At 37.2% G+C, this 16,447-nt stretch overlaps 2 protein-coding genes across 2 annotated transcripts; one reads left to right on the forward strand and one right to left on the reverse strand.

The window, feature by feature from the left end:
* Nucleotides 1–1,490: 1,490 nt before the first annotated feature.
* On the forward strand, nt 1,491–10,687 carry LOC122639450. Its single transcript, XM_043832311.1, has 6 exons — nt 1,491–1,580; nt 6,384–6,584; nt 9,136–9,477; nt 9,570–9,616; nt 9,717–9,779; nt 10,217–10,687. Exons 2-6 carry the CDS (start codon nt 6,461–6,463, stop codon nt 10,409–10,411), a joined length of 771 nt encoding a protein of 256 aa, XP_043688246.1. The 5' UTR covers nt 1,491–1,580; nt 6,384–6,460; the 3' UTR covers nt 10,412–10,687.
* Nucleotides 10,688–11,032: 345 nt separating this feature from the next.
* LOC122639227 (disease resistance protein RUN1-like) lies at nt 11,033–14,530 on the reverse strand. The gene is made up of 4 exons (XM_043832050.1): nt 14,022–14,530; nt 12,203–13,319; nt 11,630–11,920; nt 11,033–11,533 (listed from the first exon to the last, which is right to left on the reverse strand). The coding sequence occupies exons 1-4, from the start codon at nt 14,528–14,530 to the stop codon at nt 11,033–11,035; spliced, it is 2,418 nt and encodes an 805-aa protein (XP_043687985.1).
* Nucleotides 14,531–16,447: the final 1,917 nt, after the last annotated feature.

Below are 16,447 nucleotides of genomic sequence, written 5' to 3' on the forward strand. Positions count from 1 at the left end.
AAAATTGTAAATATTTCTGTTCAATAGGTAATTAGCTTCTTTTTTTTTTTTGTAAACCAACAAATAATTAGATACTAAACAAAAATTGTAAATTGTAAAGCATAACTAACAGAAGATCGGGTCGGATTGGGCTTAGCCTGAAGCCTTAACTCTGATCCAACCCAACCCTGACCCAGGGCTTGAAAACTTCAACCCTAACCCTCCCTCAGGGTTGAAAAAACCAGCCCCAGCCCTATTTAGGCTTAGGACGGGCTCGGGTTGATAGGGCCAAACTTACACCCCTAACAAGAGAGAACCCTAAAACAACATTGATACAAGTGAGAGGTTTCACTAATATGTGGAGACAATAATGAAGTGATGGACGAAAATTAGAGACTAATAATTATTTCAAGCTTGGGTTCAACCCACAATGCCGTACCATGTCACGGATAAAGTAACGGGACCAGTTACTTTCAAATTCAGTACGTACTATCCGTATGAGCGATATGATACCAATACCTCAAATCATAAAAGGTAGGGTTCTTTTTCCCTTTAAGTTATTAAAATTAAAATCAAACTGATTACTATCAGGCGATACGATTCCAATACCTCTCAAACCATGCTAGGTAGCATTCTTTTTCACTATATAAGTTAAAAATTAAAATCAAAACAATTACTGTAGTTCATTGATTCTGATTAAACGGTTGGATTCGATTGCCATATATGGTGGTACGTATTAGGGCTAGAGTAGGGGTGAAACAGGGCTGGGTTGGGCCAAGTTTCCCTAGCCCAACCCGGAGTCCTCTTAGCTCAACTCAGGCTAAGATATCTCAGCCCAGGCCCAACCTTGTTCAGGCTTAGCCCAGTCCAGCCCAGCCCTGAATGGCCTTGATCGGGTCGGGTTGGTCCTAATTAATCCTTGTTTTTTCTAGGGCCTGGTTGGCCTTGACTTGCCCTGCTTTTTTGCCATTTATGGTGTCCTATGCATTAAAAAAATGAGACACATGTGATTGCGTATTGGTTTGTTCATACTCAATTGACTATTAGACATTTCTTTCGGTTAAAAAGATTAGCTTAATCTTAAAATTATAAATATTTTCGTTCAATAGATAAATTAAATTTTTTTTTTGGTAAACTAAAAGATACTTAGATACTAAACAAAAACTGCAAAATATAAACAATAAATTATAAAACATAACCTATAACACATGGCCAGGCTGGGCTCAACCTTGATCCAAAGCCAAAAAATTTCAACCCTAATCCGCCCTTAGAAGTGAAAAATCCAACCCAAACCCTGTTCGGGTTCCGATTGATAGGGCCAAACTTTACACGCAGGCTAGAGAAACCTAGCAAGTATGGCACCAATGCGACCGGTCCCACTAACGTACTTCAAATCCCGCCATTGCCGCTACTAGGCGGGCGTACCATTTTTATTTTCAAAATATTTCCTTCAACTCTTTACTCTCCTCGCTCAGACGCTCGCAGTCACAGACACAGTACGCGACTTCGAACTTCGACCCAGAGAAATCGATTGCAAACCATAGCAGCAGGTCATTCAGAATGGTTGGGACGGTGATAACTTCGGCTATTACAGGAACCAGGTCAGTTCTCTCACTTTCTCATACTTTGATTCCTAGCGTGTAGCGTTTCCACTGCTCTTTGATGTCTCTTCTGTTTGAATACTCACTCTGCTTTTCCAATTTTCACCTAGGGTTATTGGTAAACATAGCTGTCTCTTTTCTTCTTTCATTTGAGCAGACAAATTAAGACAATTGCATCTAAAGATCTATGCTTTATGGTGTTCATTTCTCCTGTTTCTTCAATTTAAAAGTTCTGAATTGGTACTCTTTTATCATCAAGATATAGTGATGCATTTTTTTTTAAATGAACATCCCCTAAATTGATCAGAAGATAGACAAAAAAATCTGACAGCAGAAATTTCTGAAGAAAGTGGGAGAGGAATGGAAAACACAAAAGAAGAATCGACAATAATAGACGAGCTCAACCCAAGATTAAAATTTCTTCTAGGGGAGGCATTACCACGGAAGCAAAGTTTCTCAAAGAAACATCGATTCGGTGGGCTTGGTGAATTGGCGTCAACAATCCAGATAGCCTAGATTTTTGGGAGGGACACCGTGATGGAGTGTCATTTTTAATCTTCTCTCTTTTTTTTTTTTTTTTTTTTGGCGGGGGTGGGGTAGGGATTCGAATTTGTAAGGATGTTTTAAAGTTTACACATTATGGCTAAATGTTGCCTTTGTCTTATATCAATCTGTTCAAAATCTATAACACTTTGACTTTCTGTATTCATGTATTTTCTTAGTGTTATTAGCATTATTGGAATGTGTCCTGCATATATGCAGCGTATGATGTTCTGATTCATTGAAAAGTTGATTTGTTTTTTTTTTCTCAACGTTCCTTTCTCTGCTTTTTTAATGTTGAAAGACATAGAGACCCTTGGAGCCGGACAAATGTACAATTATTTCATTTAACCTAACTCAAATCGATGGAAATAAATAATTTTAGAAACTAATGCATTGGTGTTGCGACACCAACTTGCTTCGTCTCTTTAGGATGCATATAGGGTTGACTTGTAGAATAGAGAAAGGACATGGAATCCTAATATAAAAATCTGTTATCTTTGTGGATGTATTATTAGTCTGTTTTCTCAAGGTTTCTATTTGGTAGACTAGATGAGGTTGTTGTGGAGTTTTCTATGCCATCAAGCTGTCAAATTGGCTGTGGCAATGGATCTAGACATATTTACAATGGGCATCCACATAAGTGTTTGATGAGTTAAAAGACGACTTTGTTATGTGTGTCTTGAATTCTTGTACCCGTTTTGAAGTTTGCTCGCTCCGATATTTTTTGGTGGCGACCCAAAATTTGTGAGGTCTGTGATGGTAGCAAAGGGCTTGGACCGATAGGCTCAAGAGCCCAGTGGATCGACTCGACTTGGAGGAGTATTACTTTGTCTTATTGTTTTGTTGTGTAAGCAAGAGAGAGAAGTGTGTGATTTGTCATTTTTCATGTTAGGGTTTTCTGGGGCGAGTTCTTACTGCGACTTATAGTGTTCTTGAGATTTCTCCACTGTATTTTTCTTCCATTACATAGTGAATCATCCATAGTTATCAAGGCGGGAAGGCGACCATGGGGTTTAAGAGGGTCAAAAATCAAGGTGACACCGCCATGGAGGCAAGGCGCCCACCTAGGCACCCAAGGCGACCAAGGAGCCTGGACGCCATGGCGTCGCCTTGATAACTATGGAATCATCTTCCGCTTCACTTGTGGATGTAGCACACCAAATTGGTGTGTGAACCACGTTAAATCTCTGTGTCATCCTTACTTGAATCTGTTTTGTTACTTCGTGTTTCTTGGTGTTTGCATTAACAAACTGGATGAGGTTGAGGAGTTCAATAGAATGGGAATGTTGGAGAAATGTTACCTCTATAGGCCTATAAGTCTCATACTCTCATGTTGAGTACCTAAAGAGTACCAAACATCAGACTTTTGGGCCGCAAGAAGTGGTGGGGGAAATGGTAATGCACTAATCAAGGGGCATATGCTGGGGCCAAATGAGACCTAAATGGAGTGTTGAGCCAATGGTTGATTCTTAGTTAGGGAGATTTAAGGGCTCTAACTCTTAAGTGATCTCCTACGATTCTGATTGCTCTCTCGTGATTGAAAGATGTGAAGGAGAACTAAGGCTTGGAGTTTCAGGTATTCTTCTCCGCCATTATTTCTTCCCTTCTTATGTCTACTTGTCTTCTTCACTTTATTCTTCTCCCTCATGTTTCCTAATTTTTGGAGATGTCTTAACATTATAATCCCCTTTCTTTAAGAGTGTTTGGTCCCTTCCTAACTTTCTGTGAAGGAACCGTGAGCTTTTTTTTTATAGATTTTTTAATAGTTGTTGTGGCTACCATTGTGGATCGAGTGCATGTGTTAGAGGTGTAACCTTGTGTTGTATGGATTTAACTCTACTGGATCCTATGGTTATGGGATTCCAGTGCAGTAGGTTTGACTTGAAATGGAATTTCAGTTTAGTGGGAGTCGAAAAAAATCCAAATTTCTTGCTGTTAAATTAATGATTTCTGGTAATTTAGGTTCAGTTACAAAAAACTGTAAATGTTGACGGGTTAACATTGATGACCTATAGATGTTTGGGATTAGCTTTATAAAACTGGACTTCTTTAAAATACTTGGCTTTGTTGTATGAAATGTGCAATCTTATGAAGGAAAAAAAATTTACTTTTTCAGAAGTCTTTTTTTTTTAAGACAACTGTTTGGATGCTATTTTGTTCAAAACAGAAACTTTAACCCAGGAAAAAAAAAACAAATGATTGTATCCAACCACTCCTTAGCAAACACTACATTCAAGATCTTGGATGTATTGAATGCTTCTTCCTAAAGGAATAGTTGAGACGTGTAATATGCAGATGTTGTCAATATCTTCTTGGTTCTTATAACGAGCCAAATGGAGCATGTAGGGAGCATTCTTAGAGTTTTCTACCAAAGTCAATCCTTCATGTAAATCTAGGAAAGAACACCTTTGTGGGAGTAGTAGCTTTGGAAGAATGGTTCTTTAATAGATGCAGGCCCTGTGCTGTGAAAAAGGGGAGGTATCAGTTGCTTATCTCTGCTACCCTTGGGGCTTGATTTATAAGTATTTGAATCCTATAATGGAGCAAGTACAAAAAGATATGCTTTCCTAGAAAGTTTGGAGCCTTGGCATATGGAATGTAAAAGTAATTGATGAGGCTCTTCTAGGAAAATGGTTTTCAGATTCAATAATTAACAAAAAGCTATAGCAGAGAACTAATTGGTGAGAATTATAGTATGTGTTAGAGGTTGGGATGCAAGAAGGGTTGATACCTTGTGTAGGACTTGTGTAAGGACGAGTGTTATGAATATCCAAGATGAAACCTTGGGAGAACTCGGCATGGTACCAGATTTTGACGAAATTTTGTGAAACCAACCGAAATATTTCGGTTTCGCAAGTTGTCTCAACGAAACAGCCTGTGAATAATTACAACGTTTCGACCAAAATTTCGACCATGTTTTAGGATTTTGGTTCGTTTGAGTCCAATCCTTTCTATAAAATGTATGGTTTTGATCAATATTTTGCAATTTCGATCATGTTTCGAGTTTCAGTATTGTTTCGCTAGTTTTGACTACAAAGGGAGAAAACTTCATAGAAAACCAGTTTTTTTTGTGAATTTTGGCCAAATCACTCCCACATCTTTGTAATGAACCATGATTAATATTTGATAATTATGAAATGGTTTCTAACTTTATGTTTATTCACTTTTAAAGCGTGTTTTAGTTTTAATTGAATTATGTATGTTTTAGTACTAAATTTTGTGTATACAACATTGTATATTGTGCTGCATACACTACCAACCTAGGGTCCAAAGCCAAATTACCATTTTGTTTGTGTGTGTGTGTGGGTGTGTTTTACAATCTAATGGTTCCACTATGTTTAAAGGACCTAAAATAGGGTTTCTTAGAAGTTTTAGGAATTAATTTGGTCATTTGGCCCTTGAAACCATCAATCGAAACCAACAATGACTGAAATTTTGCGGTTTCATGAAATATTTCGGTTTTGAGCCTAGTTGAAACTAGGCTCGAAACCAAAACCTTGAACCTTGGAACTAGGGAGGTGGGCAATGGAGAGAAGGTGAGGATATGGAAAGATGATTGTATTGGTTTGGCAATGCTTGATGTTGTTTGTCAAAGGTTATTGGTGATCCATTAAAAATAATTGCCAATCAACTATTCTTTTGAGAATAGATAAGGAAGGATCACTTGCTATCCCATGTTCAGCAGTATGCTGATTAATGAATGATAGAGAAGTTGATGAGATAGTAGGCTGAAACAGGTCAACACTAACAAACCTACAGAAACAGAATAGCAGTGAACCAAAACACAGCAGAAACTTTATTGTGTGTATTATATTTGATTATCTCCTATTTATGGGAAAAGAAAATTAACTACTTCTGTGTGAATGTTGTTGCACCATGAATTATATATTGTGTATTAAATTTAATTTTTCTCTGTTCATATGAATGGTATAGGTCTGTGACTTAGTTTTACCTCCCCCCTCCCCCCCCCCCCCCCAAATGAAAAAAAAAGGGAAAAGAAACAAAAAACACACACATACTCTTATTTTTTCAAATATCCTCTAATTTTTTTTGTGGTCTGCTGCTTTTTTTCCTTTTAGGCTTTCAAAGTAACACTGTGACAACACTGATTAAAAGCTGTTATGTGCCGATTGGAATTTGATATAACATGTAATGAATTGATTCTGTTTTTTTTTTCTTTTCTAAGGATAGTTTGCAAATAGAATTGCCCAACAAGTACAAGTATACCAATTTTTCTTTTAAATGTGTATTTTACTGCAGGTAATTATACCTCTGTGACATTCAAGACATTGTAGAAAACCCAAATCTGGTTTTCATAAGATATTATTGTTTATGCAATGGCAAAGCGAAGAGCTAAGAAAAATGTACCAAAAGCATCTACAACACTTGCCAGCAATTTAAATGATGCACATGAACAGCCTAAAGCTGAGATGCCAGAAGATGCATTAAGGGATCATGAAGGTAAGCTTCCATTTTGTACCCTTATTGTGCTTTCTTTTCTTCAATTTTCATTTGTTCTTCTCCATTTGGGCATCATACAATCAACATCCTTGATGGTTGAAATTGAGGGCTGTTAGGATTAGCGACATGGATATTTCCAATTTTGCCATAGTTCCTTCCACTTTTTTTTATTTCTTTTTTTGTGATGGTAGAATTCAATCATCAAGCCTGGCATGTGCAAAATTATTTTTTCGAGCAAACTGTGAGCAATCAGGCTTTTGGGCATTAGGGTCATTATGATCTCAATGTATCACACATAGTGACCTTTTTAAGCAATTTTTCCACCTGTTGCAATTTTATTTTTGTTCTGACAGTTAAGTTTCAAGGTTAATGCAAAGAATCTGCCACACCTAAAGGTATATATGATAATAAAAAAGAAAAGTTAACAAGAGATGCCCCATTGGCGAGGTTCTTCATTGTTCAAGCTGCCTTGAAGTATGACCCCAAGCGCCTTCCTTTTTTAATCTAAAATATTTCATTTAACATCTGTTAAGGAAAACTCTGGCGTTCTCTCATCTGCTGTCACTAATTACGAAAGGTTTCATAAGAAGGAAAGGGATACAGGTCATGGGTTTTTATGAGTAGAGGCAAGGATTTAAGTATCGCTATTGGGTATAGTATCAGAGGGGTGATTTTAAAAGACGTATTGTATCATATCGGAGAGACGCAAGATAAGCTTGGAAATGGTCAAGAAATGCATGAATGTGTTTGTGGTACATATAAAATACAGTTTTGAAGCATAAAACATCTTCTTATACACTATTTAAATATATATATCAGCATGATGCAAGGATTTGAGTAGTTTTTACCCAATCTAGTGATGCATTACAAAATAAAATAATAATTTGAGTCATTTTTACCTAAGCTAGTGATGCATTACAAAATAAAATAATAAAAAAAGATACAACTTTACAACTTCTTCGCCCAAATCTTTGTCGATCCGTGAGCACTCTAAGTCCCCAAAATTTGTTGAAATGGTGAAGATTAAGTTTCCCCCCCCCCCTTTTTTATTGTTAGATGATCTCCTCCAACTCATATCGAAGAGAAAACCAAGTTTCCAAGGCCTTCGGTTGCTCTCAGTTTCATATCTCACTCACGGTTTCTGTTTTGCAGCTTTAAAAGAGGCGTATCAAGTGTATCTTATCTGTATTGGACGGTATCGGCCCCATATTGATCAATAAAAACTTTTTCTGAAAAGTAAGTATTGTATCAGTTAGTATCATATTGATACCTACCAATACTGATACGTGTCGGCTGATCTGATATGATAGCTACCAATACTTAAAACCCTGAGTGGAGGGTTAAATTTATTATCAGAGATAATTACATGGAATGTTCCATAAATTGTAGTCTACTACTAGACTTGGCTGATGGTGATCTGCCCTGCTTATTAATGGAGGTTAATTTAAATTTGAAAAGGAGGCAGGTTGGGGCTATTTTGAACTTTGAGACTCTTTTAGGAGAAATCATTGTGAGCCCTGTTACTTACGAGGCATCTTTTTTGTTAGGTGTTGCTAATATGCAACTGGATTAATCTGTCAAGTGTGAATAGCTCAAGTATCATCACTTACAGGAATGCATAGAATATCAGAATACAAGCCATTTAATTCCCCCCCCCCCCCTCCCCCCTTCTAGAATTGAGTGATGAAACTTTTTCTGTAAGCATTTGGAGCACTTGTGATGTGCTGACTTTTGGAGAAGAGGAGAAGAGGAGAAGGGTTTTGTTGTGTGTTTTGTTTTAAGATAGGGTGCAGACTCTTCTTTAAATGTTTGAAAGTGTTGTGGTATGTTCACTTTTGGTGGAGAGGAAAAGTTATTTGTTGCCTGTTATACTGAAGGTTCTCTCCTCGACAATTTGACTTGGACACTGGGCTGTGGGCTGAACTACGTTACAAACTCTATCAATCAATCAATCTTGCAGGATTGAATCTTGTTGGTGTTGTTGTACAGTCATCTTAAATTATTCTATTGAGATTCAATCATGCCTTGGGAGGAGAAATGCCTAACAAAGAGCTTTACAAGTTTCAATTGTATTTTGTTTTGGCTTTCTTCTAGTGTAGCTACGTGTTCCTGAAATTTGTACATGTGTGCATTTGCCTACTGGTTATGATTCAACTGTTCATATGTGTGTTGTGACATCAACTTTTGAATCTCTGCACCTATTATTTTTCTTGGTTTATGAAACCTCCTTTGTCTTCTGGAAATAGGATTTCCTAAGATTCCTGTTTGGTTGTGAATATCTGTATAAGAAGATTCAGACTTCATGGATATCTTTGCTTAGGAGAAAACAACTAGAATTAGGCTCAAAAGCTCCTTAATGAGATATTGGTAGATGCAAAGCTGTCAGAAAAGCTAAATATTCTCTTCATGTACAATCTGGAATTCTAATGCTACCTTTTCTGAGTTGAAATCCTGTAATTTAGTGTACTTTGCATGATTTAATTTCTTGGGTATCTTTTATTTTTTCTTCAACGGTCCAGATTTATTATCTAATCTTTTTCACGTGTTACAGTTGAACGTCAAATCGCTGCTACTAGGGCAATTCGTGATTTGGAGACTGAATGCCTCCTAACTGGGTTGAGATTGCTTCGCTCAAATTTCAGTGAGGAAAAGCTGCAAACCCCTGTATTGCAGTTCTTCAAGGAAAATTTACCAAACCTGTCATTGGTAAGAAATAACAAGGATGGACAATTTGAAGTGGAATTGAAGGATGAAGACGGGAACTTGTTCATGAGTCACACGGATGAAAGAAACATACACACATCAATTTTACAACGGATGTCCATGTCTTATCATCCGGATTTTGCTGGTGTAATCCCAAATTTTGGTGGATTCGAGTTCTCAAGTAAATCCGGTATGTATTAACTTAAAAGGGTAGGTGCATAGAGATTTTGACCACCTTATGGCAATTGTATCCTCATAGGAGTTATATTTGATTGCCTGCAGTGAAAACAAACCCTTTTGATTCTGCAAACTTGCAGATTCCAGACTATGTATGTCCACTCACCTCTTCTGTTTCCATTGTTGCTGCAACTCTTAAAACTTACAGCAACTTCAGTTTCTTGTCCTTTCAAACTTATGTTTGTTTTCTAGGTTTTGGAGGAGCAATCAGATACTCAGATGCTTGGTTTACAAGAGGCCTTCCGAACCCCTGGGGTTTGTAGCTTCTTGACTATTCTGCATGTTTCATCCTTTATTCAAATCAGTGCTTCATCATCTGAACACAACTTTTGCATGTTTCTTTGTATCTATTTGCTTTGAGAAGTTAAATGTGTCTGATATGCTGGTCCTTGTAATGTTCTATTTCTTTACATACAGAATTATCTAGACATTCCCTGGAAATAAAATTCTGCACTTGTAAGCATATGTTTGATAAGCCAACTTCGATTTTTGAGGAAGAAGTTCATCCTCAATATATCTTCATAGCATTATACAGTTAGCTTGTGAATGCCTTTTGACCCTTATGGGGTTTTCAATATTTTGGAGCTGATAGTCTTATTTCCTGTTCTATTTTTTGTGTGGGTTCCCTGTAATGTTCCATTATGTTACTCTCAATGCGTCTTAAGTGGCCTACCCTGTGTCTGTAATCACAGGTGAGTACCCACAGGTTGTCTGTTGGCATGACCCCTAAAACTCGAAGGCTACCAAAGCATGGTGAAATGATTTTATCTGTGCATGGCTCGCCCCTTGGAGTGTACAAGGAAGGTAACATGGAAGCCATAAACGGTATGTGTTCCTTCTACTTAATGAAAATGATTTTTAAATCTTGGTCATGTTTCAATTCGTAACTTGAAATCTGCAGAATCAGAAGAAGGTTGACTGGTTCGGGCTTCTTCCAGTTTACCGGTGGCTCTGAGATACATTGCATGTCATCTCAAGCTGGTCTTGAGGATTCTTGCTCCATCATTGCATCATAACTTAATGTTAACATGTACACATTCTCATGGATCAATGACTCGGATCAAAGATATCACAAATATACAATTTTATGTTGTAATATATTTCAAATCTTACTGTTTGTTTAAGTATTAAAGGTGGATGTGCATGCACACTTAATATTTTTCTATATCTCTCAAGTCTCAACCATATTACTTATCTAATTAAAATGGTAAAAGTTCATTAGGAAGGACTGTCTTGATAAGCTTATCAGGATGGTCCTTCATTTTTAGTCATGTAGACAACTGACGATTGGATAAGTTGTATTTGTACACGTAATGGATTAGTAAAATGTCAAATTTCAGACTCAAATTCACAGGTGATCAATTTCAGATTGACAAGAAAAGCAAAGTAGAGCAGCAGCAGAAGCAGTTCAGGACTCAGGTGATCAATTTCTCTTTCTAATTTCCTCTGCAAAAGCAAAACCACCTCTCCTCCTCAGCTCTGCAGCTGCACAATTCCTGTCTTGTTTTCTAGCTTCTTTTAAGTTTCTTTTTTTCCGTGTTCTGGTCTGATTCCCCATTCTCCAACAAAAGATTCCGGACTGTAGGAGAGAGTCTTACCTGAGGCCAATCCCTAGACATCTTCAACTCCACTATATTCGAGAGCATTGAAAAATCATCTGGTAATTTTGAAATATTGGAAATTCTGGTTCCTAAGAGATTGAGGCTATGAAAAGACTTCATTCTCCCCATTGCTGTTGGTAGTGTTACTAGTCCAACGCAATTCTCAGCATCTAATACCTCAAGTTTCTCTAATAGTCCAACATCATCGGGTAACATCTTGAGTGAGTAACAATATTTGAGAATAAGACTTTTGAGCTTATTCAACTGTCCGATGGAGTTGTCTAACTTGTCCAAGGACTTGCAGTATCCAAGATTTAAACTCTCCAAGAAAGGAAACCATGAAAAATCTGGGGACTTGGAAAGATGTCTACAATAACTCAGGTTGAGAACTTTCAACTTTTGGAACCGCTGTCAAACGAAGAGGACACATATTAATATATATTATAGTACTATCAATAAGACTTAAAAATCAAATGAACAAATAGAAAAAGCAAAATACTATACCTTATTTTTATCTTGAGGCACAATATGCCAAGCTTGTTCAATCATGAAGTTCCATGATAGGTCGAGATGAACTAGTCTCTTATGATAAAAATTGGTTGGTAGAATTTCCCAAGGACAGTTCTTCAATCTGAACCATCTTAGTCCAGAAGGAAGGTCCGAAATGTCTCCCATGAACATGTCTGATTTAATTCTAAGAAATCTTAGATTGGGCATCATCTCAAAGTGTTCATTAGTTAAGTAAACACTCGGTAAGTCAGAGGGAAGGAGCATGCCTTTTATCATGTCAGTTCCCTACAAAAGAAAATAACTCAAGTAAAGGAAATTGGTGAACACCAGCCATAACCCCAGCAAAACAGGGGAAAAAAACCAAAGAGGAACAGGGAGTGATAAAAGGCGCATCCCAAGTCATTTTGAGTGTCATAGTAAAGATAGTAAAGTGTCCAAGTCATTGTCCACAAGAATTATAAAATGTAGAACAATACTCAATGCACGATGTTTATATTGTGCTTGGTTCCAATATACCTTTTATTATGATGCCTTTAAATTACTAGGGCTAGCATAAGATATACATACCTTGTGTTCTTGAAACACATCCAAGATGTCGTCATAAGACCATAACCTACTACGCTTAGCCGGCTCCATTGGGCTTTCTTCTTTGACAATATTCCTTCCCATGTCCCGAATCTGATCATGCATCTTCAGATAACATTTGCCATAATCTTCAAATTTTAGAAGAGATCTTTTAATTAATCTATGTATTGCTGATTTCGGATGATAGCCACAAGCTTCCCATATGGAAATTACGGTTCTTTTCGGCCATCCAATGAAAAAACATGCAGCATCAAGAAATATAGCCTTTTGATAATCATCTTCTAGATTATCATAACTTATCTTCAACCTTCTTTGGACTTTTTCAAGAGGAATTTCTTTCAATTTTTGTAATGTACTTTCCCACTCTTCTTTGCCACTTATGTCCGATAGGTAAGACCCCAACACCTCTAGAGTTAAAGGCAACCCTCCCGAATAACATACCACATCATGTGAAATTTTTATATAATATTCAGGAGGTAGGTCCCTTGAAAAAGCGTGCAAACTAAATAGTTGAAGAGATTGTTTATGATTTAGCTCTTGAGGCCTATATATTTTATCTTTATCAATTTTAATCACATTCAAAATATGTTCGTCTCTGGTTGTTAGAATGACCCTACTTCCTTGGCCAAACCAATTGAATGCACCAGCCAAAGCATCTACCTGTTCTTGACTGTCCACATCATCAAGAACAACAAGAACTTTTTCTTCACAAAGACTGTGTTCTATCAATATTTTTCCTCTATGAAGATCACCTACGTCAATGTCTCTTTTGATGATATCCTTAAGAAGCTGCTTTTGCAAAGTCTCTAGACCCATCCATTGTGTTGCTTGTTCTCTAACATCTGAAAGAAAACTATGCCTATTGAAGGTTGAAAGGATGCAATTGTAGACTGCTTTTGCAATAGTTGTCTTTCCAATGCCGCCGTAACCACAGATTCCCACGAACAGAACATTATTGGAACCAATATTTAATAAAGATAATAGATGATTCACATGGGAATCTATTCCAATAAGGTATTTACATACAGCCAAGTGGGTGCTAGTAATCAATTCTTCCAAAACCCTTCTAACAACTAATTCAACTAGCTCTGCTTGATCCCTACAATCATTTCATATCGAAAGTAAAATCACAATAAGAACTAATTAGATAAAAAGAAATAAAAAATAAGGAGAATTAATTATGATTGAAAACTGGAAATATGCATCCTTGTATACAAACGAGGGGTATGGTGGTTTTCGATTTATGTCCTATGTATTTGCACATTTAATATAAACATAAATATTATCAGGGGATGTGTTCTCTGTCTGGGAGTGCGGCTCAGGCCAATAAGAGCATACGCAGAAGCCTCAACAGGGGGTCATTTTGCCCTCCCATGTGTCCGATCGTTGGGGGTACACTCCCCCCACAGAAAACATTTTCGAATGACAACAAAACATCCAGACGATCTAAGTTACAAGTTTATTCCAATACCAAGTGGCTTGGAGCTATTAAATATTCTACATCATAAGAGGAAAGTTGAATCTCTTTGATTAACCAAACCACGTTGGACTTCAAACAATATGAAGCTCTGAAATAGAAAAGAACAATCATCGATGACCCCAAGATCATAATACCCCAAATACTGATTAGCAAAATTCATTCTAAACAATAGTGTTCAGCAAACTAATAACAATATTCTTAACTATTGTGATTAACTTCTTGTCACCAAATTTGTGAACTAACAAGTTATAATGAAGTATATAAACACATATACATCCCCTCAGTTTAAGATATGAGACAGAGAGAGAGAGAGAGAGTTACCCATTTGTGTCTTCCTTGAGAACCCATCCCTTTAGATTTCCTACTACTCTCAAAGCTTCCCTCCAACTCTCTACGATATGGGGCTCAAAATTCTTCTCATGTTCCTGAAACGGCTCCTCAAAACTTCCAGTTTGATTCCGAACATGTGATGGCCCGACGTCGTCTAAGAATATGGGAAGGACCATTTGAGCTTTGGATTTGTGGCAATCAAGTATATGAGAAAGTTCCAGCAGGCACCATTTACTAGAGGCGTAGCCTTTAGAGAAGACAGGGATCGAGATTTTGGACCTCTCGATCGCTCTAAGGAGAGCTGGGCCTATGGCTTCTCCAATCCACAATTGTTCACTATCGATAAAGCTATTGATTCCACTGTTTTTGAGAGCTTTATGGAGGAAACTGGTGAAGTTTTTGCGAGTGTCTTCACCCCTAAAGCTGAGAAATACACTGAACTTGGAAGATCCAGATGAAAAGGCAGAGGAGGAGGATGATGCCTCTGTCAGTTCCGCCATGGAGTCACAGTCACAATAGCTGGATATATCCTGCTTGAATGTGCTAATCGTGAGGCTAACTATACCACTAGACTTTGGTAGCTCTCTTTGGTCTCCAATTTGATTCCAAGAGGATAAGTATCAGACACCTACCTACCAACTATGACTGATCGTTAAAGTGCGTGGGTACCACCATGGAAAGGGGAAGCCTGCAATTATTAAGTAGGGTGTACCCAATGCACGAGGCTCCTGACATTATATGGGAGGGTCATAATTTACACAGCCTTTGTAGAATCACTGGAAGTCCCACATCGTCCTATCAATGGAGTGGTAATAGTGCATCAAGACAATCAAAGTTAAAAAAATTAATTCTAATACTAAATGATTTAGAGCAATTAAATATTAGGTTTTTGATAAATGCCCCCGAAAATGCCCATTTGTCCAAATGCTTCTCTACAACTTTTCTAAATTATAAATTCCCTTATATTTTCAAAACATTGTAACACTTTGGTCCAGTTGTTAATTTATCTTGGGATGTTAAACATTAGTATTAGGGAACCTAATGATCAAAATGCCCCTATGATAAAAACAAATAAAAATTAAAGAATAAAATGATCAAATTGCCCTCATCTTCCCCAAATCGTTTAGTTTAGGGTTTGAAACTGAAAATCAAACCCTAAATCTTTACCCCCCCCCCAAAAAAATAATAAACCCTAAACCATTGATTTTAGGTTTTGAAAGTGAAATTTTTTTTCCCCAAATCCCAGAAATCATGGCTCTCATAAGTCTCATGGCCCTTTCATGGTCAATGCCCCTTTGTTGAAAATAGAATAGCTGATCTTCACCAATTTTGGAAGTGCTAGCTTCATGTTCAACACGAGCTGTGGGGTTCTTCACATGTTTCAACCAATGGGGTCAATCCACTAAGCACAAGCATAGGAGGTTACGATAAAAGTTCATACTTGCAAAAAGAATTCGATTTAATTGCCTTGGTCAATACAAAAATTCCCAGGATACAACTGAAAAAGGAACCAGAAAACAACACATCCACATGTTAAAACCCATGTCCTATCTTCCTCGAATGAACTAAGTAATCTAGCAACAAAACTCGACCAGGTTAGGTGATCCAAGTCGCCCATAACCCAGTTTCAGCTATCAAAGGGAAATCCTCAAAATCACAAGGCCTGATTGACTTAAAGAGCTTGAAGAGTTAATAGATCGAACACACAACAACCAACTGATTCGAGCACCAAATTCAACCATAGACTGAACAATGCAAGTAATAAACACAGTCTAATTGGTGGCAATAGCAGAAAAGAAAACCAAATGAGGGTTTTGAATCCGATTGTTCCCAGAGTATAAACGAAATGCTAATGTGAAACAAAGAATATGAGAAACAGTACCTAAGAATTAAAAAAAAATTGAGCAACTCGCAAGGGTGCTCCACAGTCTTCATCAAAATTGAAAACGATGGTCAATCGAAGCAGAAAAAACTTCTTAGAACTCCAACAATCAAACACGAAATCAGAGCACACTGGTCATGCACAAGACAAGAATCTGATCCTATTTATTGGTCTAGTAAATTGCAATTTCAATTTTGGAGGTTTGATTTTAGGGTTCAACTTCCCCAAATGGTTTAGGGTTTCATTCAGTTTCAAATCCTAAACGATTTGGAGAAGATGAGGGCAATTTGGTCACTTTACTCTTTAATTTTGATGGGTTTTTGTCACCAATGGTTTAGGGTTTCATTCAATTTCAAACCCTAAACAATGTGGGGAAGATGAAGGCAATTTGGTCACTTTACTCTTTAATTTTGATGGGTTTTTGTCACAAGGGCTTTTTGGTCATTAGATTCTTTGAAACTACCGTCTAACATCCCAAATTAACGGACTGGACTAAAATACTACAATGTTTTGAAAGTAAGGGGTAGTTTGCAAT

This window comes from Telopea speciosissima, chromosome 9 (assembly GCF_018873765.1).
Source record: "Telopea speciosissima isolate NSW1024214 ecotype Mountain lineage chromosome 9, Tspe_v1, whole genome shotgun sequence".
Classification (NCBI taxonomy): domain Eukaryota; kingdom Viridiplantae; phylum Streptophyta; class Magnoliopsida; order Proteales; family Proteaceae; genus Telopea; species Telopea speciosissima.